Source organism: Styela clava, chromosome 15 (assembly GCF_964204865.1).
Source record: "Styela clava chromosome 15, kaStyClav1.hap1.2, whole genome shotgun sequence".
Classification (NCBI taxonomy): domain Eukaryota; kingdom Metazoa; phylum Chordata; class Ascidiacea; order Stolidobranchia; family Styelidae; genus Styela; species Styela clava.
Genome location: NC_135264.1, coordinates 17,623,499 through 17,637,864, shown reverse-complemented (window position 1 = coordinate 17,637,864; position 14,366 = coordinate 17,623,499). Strand labels below are relative to the sequence as shown.

Genomic DNA, 14,366 nt, shown 5'->3' with positions numbered 1-14,366 from the left:
CAAGAAAATCTTTCGACCTTTGACCCCATCCCGATCCCTGAATAGTGCCCGATACATACTAAAAAGTATTTTCGATGAGTATTTAAAGTATTGTCATCTTTTTATAGAATTATAGTGCTTTTTAAATGTTGCCACACAGCATGCTAAGATTATGCGGAATTTTAGAGCAAAAAAAAAGATTTTTTTGAAAATGTCATTATTGTAAAAATCTTTGTACTGAGATTAAGTGTTTGTTGTTACACCATAATTAAATCTGCAATGTATTATTGTGATATCACAACGTTTTGAATAAATGAGTGAGAAATAAGAAAATATCAACATATGTATGTTTTTGTTTGTGTCTGATAAGATGACCTGGTTCAGTGGTTAAATTGAGGGTTATAGTTATCATATCATGCTTATTTCGCGTATAAGGAAGCATGGCCGGTTGAAGCTAGGAGGACTAATATCATGGTAATAAGAAATAAAGTCCAATTCAGCAACTAGTAAGTTAGAGCATATTACTGCCGCCATTATGAGAATACAACATAATTATCTTACGGACATAATTATGACCAAGTAAAAATCTGCCAAACTGTCAGCCAATCGTATCTCATATACCTGATCACGTGATTTGCGCAGAATTGCATCGGCCATGTTGTTGCCATGCGCAGACGGACATTTCAACCGGAAGTATGTACTTGCCTTGCGCAAGAAAATACCGAGATTTGATTGGCTGATTGAATATTTCCCAGCCTGCGCAGTAGATTACCGGCCATCTACTTGCCATGCGCAAGATTTCTGGGAAAACGACCGTTGCCAGATAAATTTGTAAACAGATTCTAGAAGTCTGGCAACGTTCAAAAACATAACATTTTCGCGCATGGCAACTGCATGTCCGTTCTAGCACTGCGCATGTCACATGACTTCGAAATTTTCTCATTGGGTAACTCTGAGCCAATTGAAATAGCACACGAAGTTTTAACATACTCGTAAAGAGTTGAAATTCCTGGAACAAACACAAGAACAAAGACAAAAAATCTCGTCATCCGATCTGGCGTAGTCAGTAAAACGACCAAGAATTAATCCTGTCGTTCGAGTTCAATACCAGACCCATCCACTCTTTTCTTCAGTCGTTTTGAAGTAATCGGAAGATAAGTATCAGAGGTTAGAACGTTTTCTTCGTCGGCCGCTGTGGCGCATTGAATCTGTCGTTTTCAAGTAATCTCATTGCCCAAGTTCAAACCCGGCCCCCTACACTTCTTTTTCAGTTGTCTTGAAGTAATCGAGAGATAAGTATTGGAGGTTAGAACATATTCCCCGACCACTAGCGTGGCGCACTGACAATGACGCAGGTGAGGTGTTCACCTGGACCTGGGTTCGAGCCCAGGTCCGAGTTGCCGTAGAAGGCGTCCCCTACTTTGACCTACGAGACTTGTCTCGTGGTCCGGGAGGGGGCGGCGATGTACGGAACTCGGGGTAGTTGCCATTCAAATGTGACTCCCCAAACCCCAATGATCCTGCAGAGTCAGTGCGATGGACGCAACGGGTGGTCTTTTGTGAAATATTTAATAATATTAGAAACAATAAAAGGCCAGGAGGATTTTATGTTTCGAGCCGAACGATATTTTGCGGCGTGCCTCTGTTTTCTTGGAGCACTCTCTGAGCCTGAGTGAAGTATGTTACGAGACGAACGATATCTTACATTGAGGCTCTGTTCTTTTGGTGCACTCTCTTTGCGCCTTACGTGAAGAGCTATCGCTTGGTGGATTCGAACCTTCTAGTCTTCGGCGCAATCTTCTCACGCCTAACCAAGTGCGCCACCGCACCATCTCAAATACAGAGATGTAATCCGAGTATTTATCCCACGAAGAGCTGAACTTTTATACGAGATAAAATTCAACTACTACGAATCCGTGAACTCTCGAGATCCTCTCCATGTTGGACTCGAACCTATAATGTTCGGCACAACTTGCCAACGCTTAGTCCGATACGCCACAGCACCGTGCAACGTCCAGCGATTTAATGCCTCTTAACTAATCGTTTTGATCTCTGATATCTCTTGATTACTCCAAAACATATGAAAAAGTAATCTTTTCGTTTGGTAAATACCAAAATTAAATTGCTGGACGTTGCACGGTGCTGTGGCGTGTCGGACTAAGCGCTGGCAAGTTGTGCCGAACATTATAGGTTCGAGTCCAACATGAAGAGGATCTCGATAGTCCACGGATTCGTAGTAGTTGAATTTTATCTCGTATAAAAGTTCAGCTCTTCGTGGGATAAATACTCGGATTACATCTCTGTGTTTGAGATGGTGCGGTGGCGCACTGGGTTAGGCGTTTGAAGATTGCGCCGAAGACTAGAAGGTTCGAATCCACCAAGCGATAGCTCTTCACGTAAGGCGCAAAGAGAGTGCACCAAGAGAACAGAGCCTCAATGTAAGATATCGATCGTCTCGTAACATACTTCACGCAGGCAGAGAGAGTGCGCCAAGAGAACAGAGGCACGCTGTAAAATATCGTTCGGCTCGAAACATAAAATCATCCTGGCCTTTTATTGTTTCTAATATTATTAAATATTTCACAAAAGACCACCCGTTGCGTCCATCGCACTGACTCTGCAGGATCATTGGGGTTTGGGGAGTCACATTTGAATGGCAACTACCCCGAGTTCCGTACATCGCCGCCCCCTCCCGGACCACGAGACAAGTCTCGTAGGTCAAAGTAGGGGACGCCTTCTACGGCAACTCGGACCTGGGTTCGAACCCAGGTCCAGGTGAACACCTCACCTGCGTTTTCGTCAGTGCGCCACGCTAGTGGTCGCGGACTATCTTCTAACCTCTAATACTTATCTCTCGATTGCTCCAAGAAAACTGAAGAAAACAGTACATGGGTCTGGTATTGAACTCGAACGACAGGATTACTCATTGGTCGTCTTACTGACTACGCCAGATCGGATGACGAGGGAATAATTCGTAGTAGTTGGAGTTATTTTTCGTATAAAAGTTCAGCTCCTCGTGAGATGAATACCCGGATTACATCTCTGTGCTTGAGATGGTGTGGTGGCGCACTGGGTTAGGCGTGAGAAAATTGGGCCGAAGACTAGAAGGTTCGAATCCACCAAACGATAGCTCTTCAAGCAAGGCGCAAAAAGAGTGCGCCGAGAGAACGGAGGAACAATGTAAAATATAGTTCGGCTCGAAACATACTTCACGCAGACAAAGAGAGTGCGCCAAGAGAACAAAGGCACAATGTAAGATAAGATATCGTTCGGCTCGAAACATGAAATCATCCCGGCTTTTTATTGTTGCTAATATTATTAAAAATATTCCACAAAAAGACCACCCGTTGCGTCCATCGCACTGACTCTGCAGGATCATTGGGGTTTGGGGAGTCACATTTGAATGGCAACTTCCCCGAGTTCCGTACATCGCCGCCCCCTCTCGGACCACGAGACAAGTCTCGTAGGTCAAAGTAGAGGACGCCTTCATCGGCAACTCGGACCTGGGCACGAACCCAGGTCCAGGTGAACACCTCACCTGCGTCATTGTCAGTGCGCCACGCTAGTGGTCGGGAAATATGTTCTAACCTCCAATACTTATCTCTCGATTACTTCAAGACAACTGAAAAAGAAGTGTAGGGGGCCGGCTTTGAACTTGGGCAATGAGATTACTTGAAAACGACAGATTCAATGCGCCACAGCGGCCGACGAAGAAAACGTTCTAACCTCTGATACTTATCTTTCGATTACTTCAAAACAACTGAAGAAAAGAGTGGATGGGTCTGGTATTGAACTCGAACGACAGGATTAATTCTTGGTCGTTTTACTGACTACGCCAGATCGGATGACGAGATTTTTTGTCTTTGTTCTTGTGTTTGTTCCAGGAATTTCAACTCTTTATGTTAAAACTTCGTGTGCTATTTCAATTGGCTCAGAGTTACCCAATGAGAAAATTTCGAAGTCATGTGACATGCGCAGTGCTAGAACGGACATGCGGTTGCCATGCGCGAAAATGTTATGTTTTTGAACGTTGCCAGACTTCTAGAATCTGTTTACAAATTTATCTGGCAACGGTCGTTTTCCCAGAAATCTTGCGCATGGCAAGTAGATGACCGGTAGTCTACTGCGCAGGCTGAGAAATATCCAATCAAATCTCGGTATTTTCTTGCGCAAGGCAAGTACATACTTCCGGTTGGAATGTCCGTCTGCGCATGGCAACAACATGGCCGATGCAATTCTGCGCAAATCACGTGATCAGGTATATGAGATACGATTGGCTGACAGTTTGGCAGATTTTTACTTGGTCATAATTATGTCCGTAAGATACTTATGTTGTATTCTCATAATGGCGGCAGTAATATGCTCTAACTTACTAGTTGCTGAATTGGACTTTATTTCTTATTACCATGATATTAGTCCTCCTAGCTTCAACCCGCCATGCTTCCTTATACGCGAAATAAGCATGATATGATAACTATAACCCTCAATTTAACCACTGAACCAGGTCATCTTATCAGACACAAACAAAAACATGCATATGTTGATATTTTCTTATTTCTCACTCATTTATTCAAAACGTTGTGATATCACAATAATACATTGCAGATTTAATTATGATGTAACAACAAACAATTAATCTCAGTACAAAGATTTTTACAAAAATAACATTTTCAAAAAAATCATTTTTTTTGCTCAAAAATTCTGCATAATCTTAGCATGCTGTGTGGCAACATTTAAAAAGCACTATAATTCTATAAAAAGATGACAATACTTTAAATACTCATCGAAAATACTTTTTAGTATGTATCGGGCACTATTCAGGAATCGGGATGGGGTCAAAGGTCGAAAGATTTTCTTGGAAACAAAATGGCCACACTGACAAGGCCGAGATGGATATGTTAGACACTAATTGAACTCGGAATTAGGCTTTTTAGCAGTGATTTTCAAACGGTGTGGCGCACCGCTCAATGGGGCGGAGACAATTTTTTGAGGGGGCAAAAATCTGATCAAAAATATTTGCTGAATTTTGCTTGTTCTAATAACTTTTATTATTTTTTTATTTACGTACCATTCAGGTATTTTCAACATGTTTTTTTGAATAAAGCATACTTTCTCCTTACTATCTGTTATTTGTAACTTATCGTCAGCTGGTTGTTTTTGAAGTGGGGCGTGGCTTGACAAATTCTAAAAAGGGGCGTGGCTTAAAAAGTATGGGAAGTATTTGGAAGGTATTGCTTGCCTAATTCATTACCTGGGTAAGATAGTGGGCGTGGGGTTAAGTTTAGAACATTATTTAACCGGGAAAGTAGCAAAGTCCAAACACAATGACCATCAGGTCATCTAATTCACACAAATATATATAGTTCGAATTTCCAGTAAATATAATAAACAAATAAACAGACACATTAGTACAATAGATACATGATTGTAGTTAATTATGACAAAAAAACATTTTTCAGAACTGGACGAAGACAAAATCAACACAGAGAGTTAGATTATTGGTGAAAATAATTTTAAAACAAAGTAAAACTATACAGCAGTGGTTGCCAACCGGGGACCCATGGCCCTCCAAATGGGCCACAGAGCAGTTAGAAGGGGCCACCATGCCAGGAGAAAACTGATTTTACTTTTTTCCTAGTTTCATTGCCTGATAAGGTTATGTTATTCCAAAGGATTTTTCACTTTGTTGAGCATGAATTGTTTGAACATAATGGGATTTGGAATCTACCAATCAAAATAAGACTATAAATACCACTGGAAAGATAAACAGGGGCCATGAGAACTAAAATCCTCTGAAGGGGGCCACGAGGCGTAAAAGGTTGGGAACCACTGCTATACAGCCATTATACGGCTTATTGGAAAGCCCCCTCCCTATAATGAATATTTTACATGATTAGGCATTAAATTTCTATATCAAAAGCCAGCGCAAATATTCTTTACACTTTTTGAACAACCAACATCTTTTTCTGACGCTAAATGTTTGATGTATTGCCACAATTTGAATTATTTTACATTCCATAATTCAAAATTTTTTAATAGATTGAGATTTCAACATTCTAAATGACAACTAATCTAATTTTTTAAAATTTATAACTGTAGTGTTGAACTTTGAACTTCCACAAAATTTATAAAACTCACTACAAAGCATAAAAAGACTAAAAAATTGGTATCAAAAAGCAGAAATAATTCTCGGGAAAATGGTAGACTAACGGAACTCACAAACTATGACAGACAAAAACAATAATATTTACAAGGTGGTTCTCAAAAATTGGAAGAGAAGTTTATTTACAATATAGTGCATTGTAGTATTTTGTTTATTTGTGATTCAACTATAGTTTTTGTTTTATCACAATATTTGTTTTGTGACATCACAAACCAACATTAATTGATTCTCTGCCAATAGTACTGCACAAAATAGCGTGACATCACACTGCCTGATTGTTACATCACATTGATTGATTATGACATCATAAGTGCTGATTATGACACAACAATCTCAAACTTTATTTGTCTTCTTCGTCATCTGTTTCAGCTTCACGAAGCTAAGCCAGCCATTTGTTCACCTGAAAACAGAAATTCAATGTTTGAAGTTTTATCAAAATGAAGCCTTCAACCAAAAGTGGAGGATTGAACAAAATTGCATGAAATGGCATATGTAACAGAAGACGCCGATCCGATACATACAATGGCTATCACATATGTGACAAAAACAAGGCACCAACTTGGCACACTACGGCATGTACCAAAAAGATAAGCACTAAACTGAAACAAACCATGGCATATGCCACCAACCTGGCAAACACCATGCCACTAACGTGACAGACCATGGCATATGTCAAATACAAGGCATCGATCAGACACACGATGGCATACATCTAAAAAACTGAAATGTTCCAAAAAGCAAGACACCAACCGTACTAAAACCATGGCATGTCAAATAAAACAGGGCACCAACTCAATAAAACTGATGGTACATGCCAAAAAACTAGGCACTGACGGGCCTAAACAAAGATAACTAAGACATGTGTTTAAAAAAATGAAGCACCTCAAATAACATGGCATGTGCCACACATACAAGGTACCGACCTGAAACAATGCCCTCCCCTTTCCACAGTACTGTTCATTAACATGTTCCTTCCACACATAGTAAGTCTCCTCATCAACAACATCTTCTTCATACAAACCATTGAACAATCGGAGCAGAAGATCTGAAATCACAGGAAGAGGTTTCAGTTAAAGTAGGGATACCATATAGGGATACCTCCAAAACCTAAGCTGTGATTTTTTCAACTTTGAATTTACTGATTTTACATAAGAGGCCTACATTTAAAACCATCCCGGCTGTCTTCATTGACCATATTGTCATCGTGAGTTCATGCGCTGTCTGTCTAAATATCGGTTTCAGTTTGAAAAATACAAAGAAATTTACATTAACGTTAAGCACCCTTTTGGCGTGCGATGCTTACGCGTAACAAATTGTAGCAATTATCCTCTAACAATAAACTATGCATCCACCTTCAGTAAGTAGGCTATCGGTACGCTACACAGCAACAACAGTATCGAGAACATGATAATTGGTGAATGTCTGTGTATTAAGACGGCTGCAGGGACAAGACGCTAAAATGTGGGACTGTCCCGCCTAAAACGGAACGTATGGTAAGCCTAAGTTAAAGGCTTCTCAAACTGGGCCCTCGACTCCATACAGGATCACAGATTAATTCCTCTGGCATACTTTTACTTTAATAGTGAGGTCACGAAGAGCTACAAATTTTTGGAACCTGTAACCACAAGAAAAGGTCTCAGTTCAGGACTTCTCAAACTGAGCACAGATTAATTCCTCTGGGGAAACAAACAAATGCCTTCACTGGGCCTCAAACTTTTACTTTGGCTTTTATATAATAATGGGGGCCACTAAGTGCTATGAATTTTTGGGGGCTAAAACATGAAAATTGTCCAGCATAAGAAGACAAATTGAGGGTAACTCTTTGAACAAGGCTGAGGGGAAACATGTGACAGAAAATCACAAGAAGATGTTTTAGTTTACATTACTTAGTTCTGAACAAATAGTAACTAATATGCAAGATTTAATTCAAATTTTTTGTGATATCAAATGCTTTCCAGCCGATTTAGATATATCCCTCGCTTCGCCCTATTTAAATATCTCTATTTCTCCATCACAATGCGCTCACATTTCTAGGGCCGAGAATCGATATTCTAGGGGTTACAAGCAAGAGCCTAGGCAAAAGACCTTGCTATGTTGTATAAATGAATCGCATACTTTTCGGGAATTCCTTGTTACAGCAGAAGACTTGAACAGCATACAAAGCATGCAATTGTAACTTTAACTTATCATGAAGAAATTTCTGCAATACAGGTTTTATTTCGACCAGTAGTTGGCGCTCTTTTTCTTCAATCTCCCTCAATGGATTTTGCGTTCGTTCTATGCCCTCCGCCAGACTGCTATGCTTTGTGATATGATCAAGAGAGCTGAAATAGGAAAAAATTTTATTTATTAATTTAGTGCAGGGGGTACAAACTGTGGCTCGCGGGCTAAATGCAGCCCGCGAAAAGCTATTGTGCAGCCCGCGGAGAAGTGCAAACTTTGAATGGTGTGCCCGCAAAACGAGTTTTTAGTTCAATTATCTGGTATGTACGAGTAAGTTCAATCACATGCCAGTGCTTGAGTGTCATATTAGCAAAACTAGCTTTTTCTATTGAAAGGTTTCGAATGAAGGTGCGGCCTCACCCAATTACTTAAATCTGGCCCTTCTGCAATAAAGGTTACACAACCCCTGATTTAGTGTACAAGACCCAAAGAAGAGAAGGTTACAATACGCACTCCCATCAGATTATCTTGAGGGAGTAATGAATTGGCCAAGGCAATGCCGAATCTGAGAAATCCCAGTTCTGCTAGAAAAAACAGAAGGCTCGGCGTGTGGCGCATCGTGCTAAGCGTTATGAATACGCTTGCCACAGCATCTCTGATTACCCTGCATGGGTTCGCAGGTTCATATCCCATGCGATGATAAAAACAAATAACTGGCTAACGAATCCCATACCCGACATGGTAATCGGATGAGAGGCCGTGGTTCGCCACATGATTACCCGTCTTATTGACTCTCTCTTCCCCACGATAACTATCTAAATCCTATCCTAAGCCTATGTATCACTCTCAGCCTTTTCGGCCGCAATATTCTATTAGCACTCTTTCAGCTTTTGGTTTAAGACTCGGACCCTGATTTGAGCGAATATTTATGGAAACACAAGAAATACTACTTACCATGAAACAAGCACAATGATGAACCCAGGGTCAGTGTAGAGGTCAAAAGTCAAATCCATTTGTAGATAGAGGAGGGGATTGGGTTCTCTGCAATCTGATTGGACAGTTTGGATTCAATATTGACCAATGGGAACAGGAATTGCAGTTGTTTTCCTTCTAGGATTGTAATCATTGCAGATTTGGTCTGAGATGCTTCTGTAAGATAAGATATGAGAAGAATAATGATAAGAAAATAGAAGTCTTATCAGCTTTCCTCCCCTCCAGGTAACAGCTGTTGTACCGCAAGCATTTGAGCGCTTGTCATTACAGAGCTGTGAATTTGGCATATTTCGCGTCATTTCTCATAGTCGAAGGCGGGGTTTTCAGTTAACAATTGTAAATAATAAAAGTAAAAGTGCGGTACTCCCGTAGTGTGTGTACCAGGTTAGGGTTAGGCCATGAATTTATTCCGATTTTCTCTATTTTAGTTCTATTACGAGTTCGGGGACTGTCTGTGTTGGCCAAGTGAATATACCCCCTGCCCATAGGTTTCAGTAACTTTACACAACTCGATGTAAAGTAGGCGAACAAAATTAGTTACCTTCATATTGGTACACACACTTCTGGGAGTGCCGTGGAGCCAGTTTGGCGTCAGACTGGAGTCTGAGAAATTTAGTTGGAGGCGGGGTTTAATTTTTTTTAACAGTCATTCCTACAACCCATGGGCCAAATACGGCTCGTTGGGCAATTCAATCTGGCCCGCCACAACCAAGATAAAACCAAATTTTTTAGCTAAAAAACAGCTCAAGGAATTTGTTGAGATCGCCATTAAATTTAGTTTTGGCAGGACGAGGCTCATTGTTTTCCACTTTTGCTTTTGTAACACTGTAAGTATTGTTTATAAAATGCCCGCCATTCTAAGTGGGCACAATGTTTGGCCCGTGGTTGCCCACCTCGGGTATGAAGCCTTATAATACAAAAATCTAATATACCTGGGAGCATTTTGATCATGTTGATTTTACTTTCTTCAAACGCATGAGAGATCCAATCTTCACCCATGACCTTTGACCTTTGTTGAAGGGTCAACAGGAAGAGACAAAAAATTGTAGCCTCCGACCAGCATCTCTCCAAGATTCGACATGGCCAAAAGCTCGAATATTACTACTTTTGAGAGAAGGTCCCCCATCGAGGATTTCATCAGAGGGATTTCTGACTCGAGATCTGAGATTTTTTTCAATGTCGTCTGCATACCCTGTGTATTAAAAAATGTTTAAATTGGACTATTTATGAGGCACTGTTACTCAGAATAAGGCTCCAAAAAAGCAGTCACAGATATATAAATAACAATTGGGGTTACGTGAAACTAACTAGATACCTTTCCTTGCTCTATGTGCCTCTGAGCTGGTGGAATCGTATGCGTATAACGCAAGAATGCTAAGAGTGAAAATGACTATTCTATTTAATTCAAGAGTCTTGTTGCAGCTATATATAAGCTACTATTTTCTAGTGTATATAACTTCAGCCACTGATAGTGAGGACTTCTAAGGAACTACCATTTTAGGAAGGACTTGAACCTTTCCAATGTCGTATAGCCTATATATTTTATTATACCCTTGGTAAGGTGGATGGTTTTCAAATCATTCAGATCAAACCTCTGGACAACTATTACGAAATCATATAAATTTATTGAAAATTACAAAATCTTTTAATCTGGACATATGGTGGATGAAGCTACAACACATCTGGCTACCACTCCATGTCCGGTATAGGATTAATTAGCCGGTTATTTGTTTTTGTAAGTATGGACTTGATGGTGGACAAAGCTGTAATCAACCAGTCTTCAATGTTAGTGGTTCATACACTTTTTCGAGCGCGACCCAAATCGGAGTTTTATGAATACCCGCGACCCAATCCTAAATAACGCGTAATGTGTTTTAATGTTAGTACAGTTTGACTCAAATACAGACAACTATTTATTAGAAACAGTCCATTGACTCAGTGAGATTAATGAAACTGAAATCTCCTTTTCATTATATCTTCAATACACAGCTTTATTTTACTGAGCACAATACGCAAGTTGTCACGGGAATCGAGGCGATTGCAAGCTTAGTTTTAATAACCGTCAGTGCCAAAAATCCTCGCTCGCACAAGTGCCTTGTCGCAAATTGTAGCAGAAACGTCGTCCGCTGTCCGTCACAAACACAACATCCTAGCTGGACTTCGGTATCTCTCGCAATATACAACTTTTCACTCATCAAATGTGCACACACTGCTTCTTTCGCGGTAAATGGTGCCTCGAGATGAAGTCACATTTTCTCTAGATATTGAATAATCTAATGTTGAGAAGCGAGCTTTTACATTGCGTCGTCTATTACAATTTTTATTACCATAAAGACACCCATTTTTGGTTATTTTAATCCACTAAGACGACATTCCGCGCGGTCAACACAACGTCAAGTGACGTGCATGGTTACCAATGCCATAAAATAATACACGTGACTGGCATATCAGAATTGTGATGTAACAATGAGCTCAAGACAGTTCTATCCGTGAATGAAATTTTATTTTCCGTTATTTTTAAATACCAGAGTTTAGAAGCTAAATTGGGAACGCTGAAAATTCGCCCTTCTCTTAGATTGCCTATCTTATCGCGACCCATTTTTAGACCTTCCGTGACCCTTGGGTCAGAAACGGGAGACAGAAATGCAGACTTTCAATTGTAATAAAACGAGGCAAACGACCTATCAGTCTATTCAGGAAGACTTGCATGCCATACACCAGGGATGTACATCATTTTGTTGGCGGGCTGTAAGTTCTAACTAGGCCATCCAAAAAATTTGATTTTTCATGTACACAAGGAATTGAAAAGTCCTCACAATGGCTTCAGTTTAGCCTCACAGTAAAAAATGTGTCATAAGTGTCATTTGAAAAGAACATCATACCTGCTGGGTAGCATTGTCAATAGCATGTTGGAACGGAGCCTGCATCAATGTTGGTCTCATGTATAGTGAGAGAAGGATGCCTCTGGTTTTGTGCCGAACGATGCCGTGAAGGGAGTCTTTGAAATTGGATGATTTCTGCAAAAAACATTGTTTTATAATTATTTGGAATTTTGGTTGACCATCGCTATACTTTGGCAAGCTCTATTTCATGATTGTGACGTGCAGTGGTGTGATTTTTGTATGATGTAGTCAGGTGGGGTTCAGGAATGATTATTGGGGTGAGACACTACCCGAGACCCAGGGGGCAATTAGGAAACTTTTTTAATACGACGCTAATAAGACAACATTTTATCCAGAATAGTAGAATATAGTTTTACAATTGATGACCTTCTTGGCAGTACCTATGATATATCCTCACCCCTAAAATGATGAATCTATAAATATGCGCATACAACCCGACCCTACAAACCGTAACTAGCTGTACGCACTTATCACAGCAAATGGTTGCAGAAGAGAATTAATGAAAATGATAATCATTAATGTTATGTTTTACTTTATTAATATTAATCAATCCTCGAAATTCATCCTCGTCATACTTGTCAATCAAGTTAGCATTTCGTTTGAGTGCGATCAGAGTTAGGCGCATTTAAGCAGAATTTTCAGTGGTATTCGATTGAATTGGCAACATGCCACCCCACAGTTTGGCAACCTTTTTTTCAAGTTTTAAACTCTGCTTATATGCGAGGGTATATGATACTTAAATATATATTCAATATTAAATATATTCAGAACAGTAGAATATTCGGTTACAGTCCTTTCTGAAGTATGCACTTATTCCACCAAAATTTCATAACTTGGAGATTTGGCTACTGCTTGTACCGGTGTCTTCAATCCTTTACTTACTGCCCCTACCTTGGGTGAATTGGACGATAGGTTGGGGGTAAGGTCTTGATTGTGGGGGCTCGGGATTGCTGTTCAGAGCTGTGAATACTGGGGGCTTCCTGGGTCTAGTGCAGTGGTCGGCAACCACCGGGCCGCGGCCCATCGCCGGTTCGCGGAAAAGTTACTGCCGGTTCGCAAAGAGGTCACACAAAAACAGACAAGGCTGTAATAAAATCTCTACAATCTAACTACAAACCCTATGAGACTAAACACCCAACAGCAAACACAACACTTTTGAGCATCATGTTTGACTTCACAAACAATTGCCATGTCAGCATGTGGCACTAATGCCCGATCAATTATTTTCTCTATCACGCGTATAAGAATGTCTCTCATCGGTCGAATAAAATCTTTCCAACAAAATGATTCTCGCTGAAAACATGACTACTCCGCTATTGGCTCGAAGCTAACCGGTCGTACCTAGTCAGTGCTAATTCTATACTTCAGAATCAGGATAATCATAAAGTTAGCACTTCGGGTAAAAAAATTAGTTTGGAAAAACAAACATCAGTCAATGCCCAGACTAAGGTCGGAAGGTTTACATGCATTGTAACCTTTCTCGAAATATTATTATTGTGATGCCTGCTTTTCAATGTTGACAACTACAAAAACGAAATATCGAAGTAGGCGAGATGCAAGAAACACGTTACATGTGTTAATGTCTACCATATCTCCAACGTGGGAACTGTTAATGGTCAGCAAACACATACAGATATCGCATTAAATAGAATGGCCATCGTTTTTAGTATATTGTCAACATAAATTTCCTAATGCGTATAATTTATTGCATTAGCTTAGTTCGTTTGTATAAAAATGGTCCGCCAAAATGTTGGTCAGGCATTACCGGGCCATCACTTGAAAATGGTTGCCGACAACTGGTCTAGTGGAAGCGTTACCGGTACCGTTTTGTTGAGAATGAATAAGCTTAATAAAATAGCTAACTATCAAACTGAATTAAAGCTTGTGCAACATCTAGACAGAATAGCATATTTATCCCAAGATAGAGGAAAACTAATAAAAGGGCTTAACCATATGAAGAACCACGGCATCTTGTCCGTTTACCAGTCTATGTCAGGTATGGGATTAGTCAGCCACCTATTTGTTTTCAAGTTCATGGACTTGATAGGAATACGCTCGCTAATGAGCCACTGATTACCCAGCGTGTGTTACCAGGAAGAATTAATGGTATTCCCGTAGTATGTGAACCAAGATGGCAGACGCCGGAACGTGGTTGGTTGTACCAG

The 14,366-nt window shown here is 40.2% G+C and overlaps 2 protein-coding genes across 3 annotated transcripts in view; one reads left to right on the top strand and one right to left on the bottom strand.

Moving 5' to 3' along the window:
- Positions 1-14,366, top strand: part of LOC120334055 (eukaryotic translation initiation factor 4 gamma 2-like) — a 56,662-nt gene that overhangs the window by 23,206 nt on the left and 19,090 nt on the right. The gene's annotated exons all lie outside the window — the stretch shown is intronic.
- Positions 4,693-12,317, bottom strand: LOC120334359 (eukaryotic translation initiation factor 4 gamma 2-like). The gene is made up of 6 exons (XM_039401858.2): positions 12,181-12,317; positions 10,231-10,490; positions 9,260-9,454; positions 8,258-8,466; positions 7,066-7,187; positions 4,693-6,542 (listed from the first exon to the last, which is right to left on the bottom strand). Exons 3-6 carry the CDS (start codon positions 9,316-9,318, stop codon positions 6,522-6,524), a joined length of 411 nt encoding a protein of 136 aa, XP_039257792.2. The 5' UTR covers positions 9,319-9,454; positions 10,231-10,490; positions 12,181-12,317; the 3' UTR covers positions 4,693-6,521.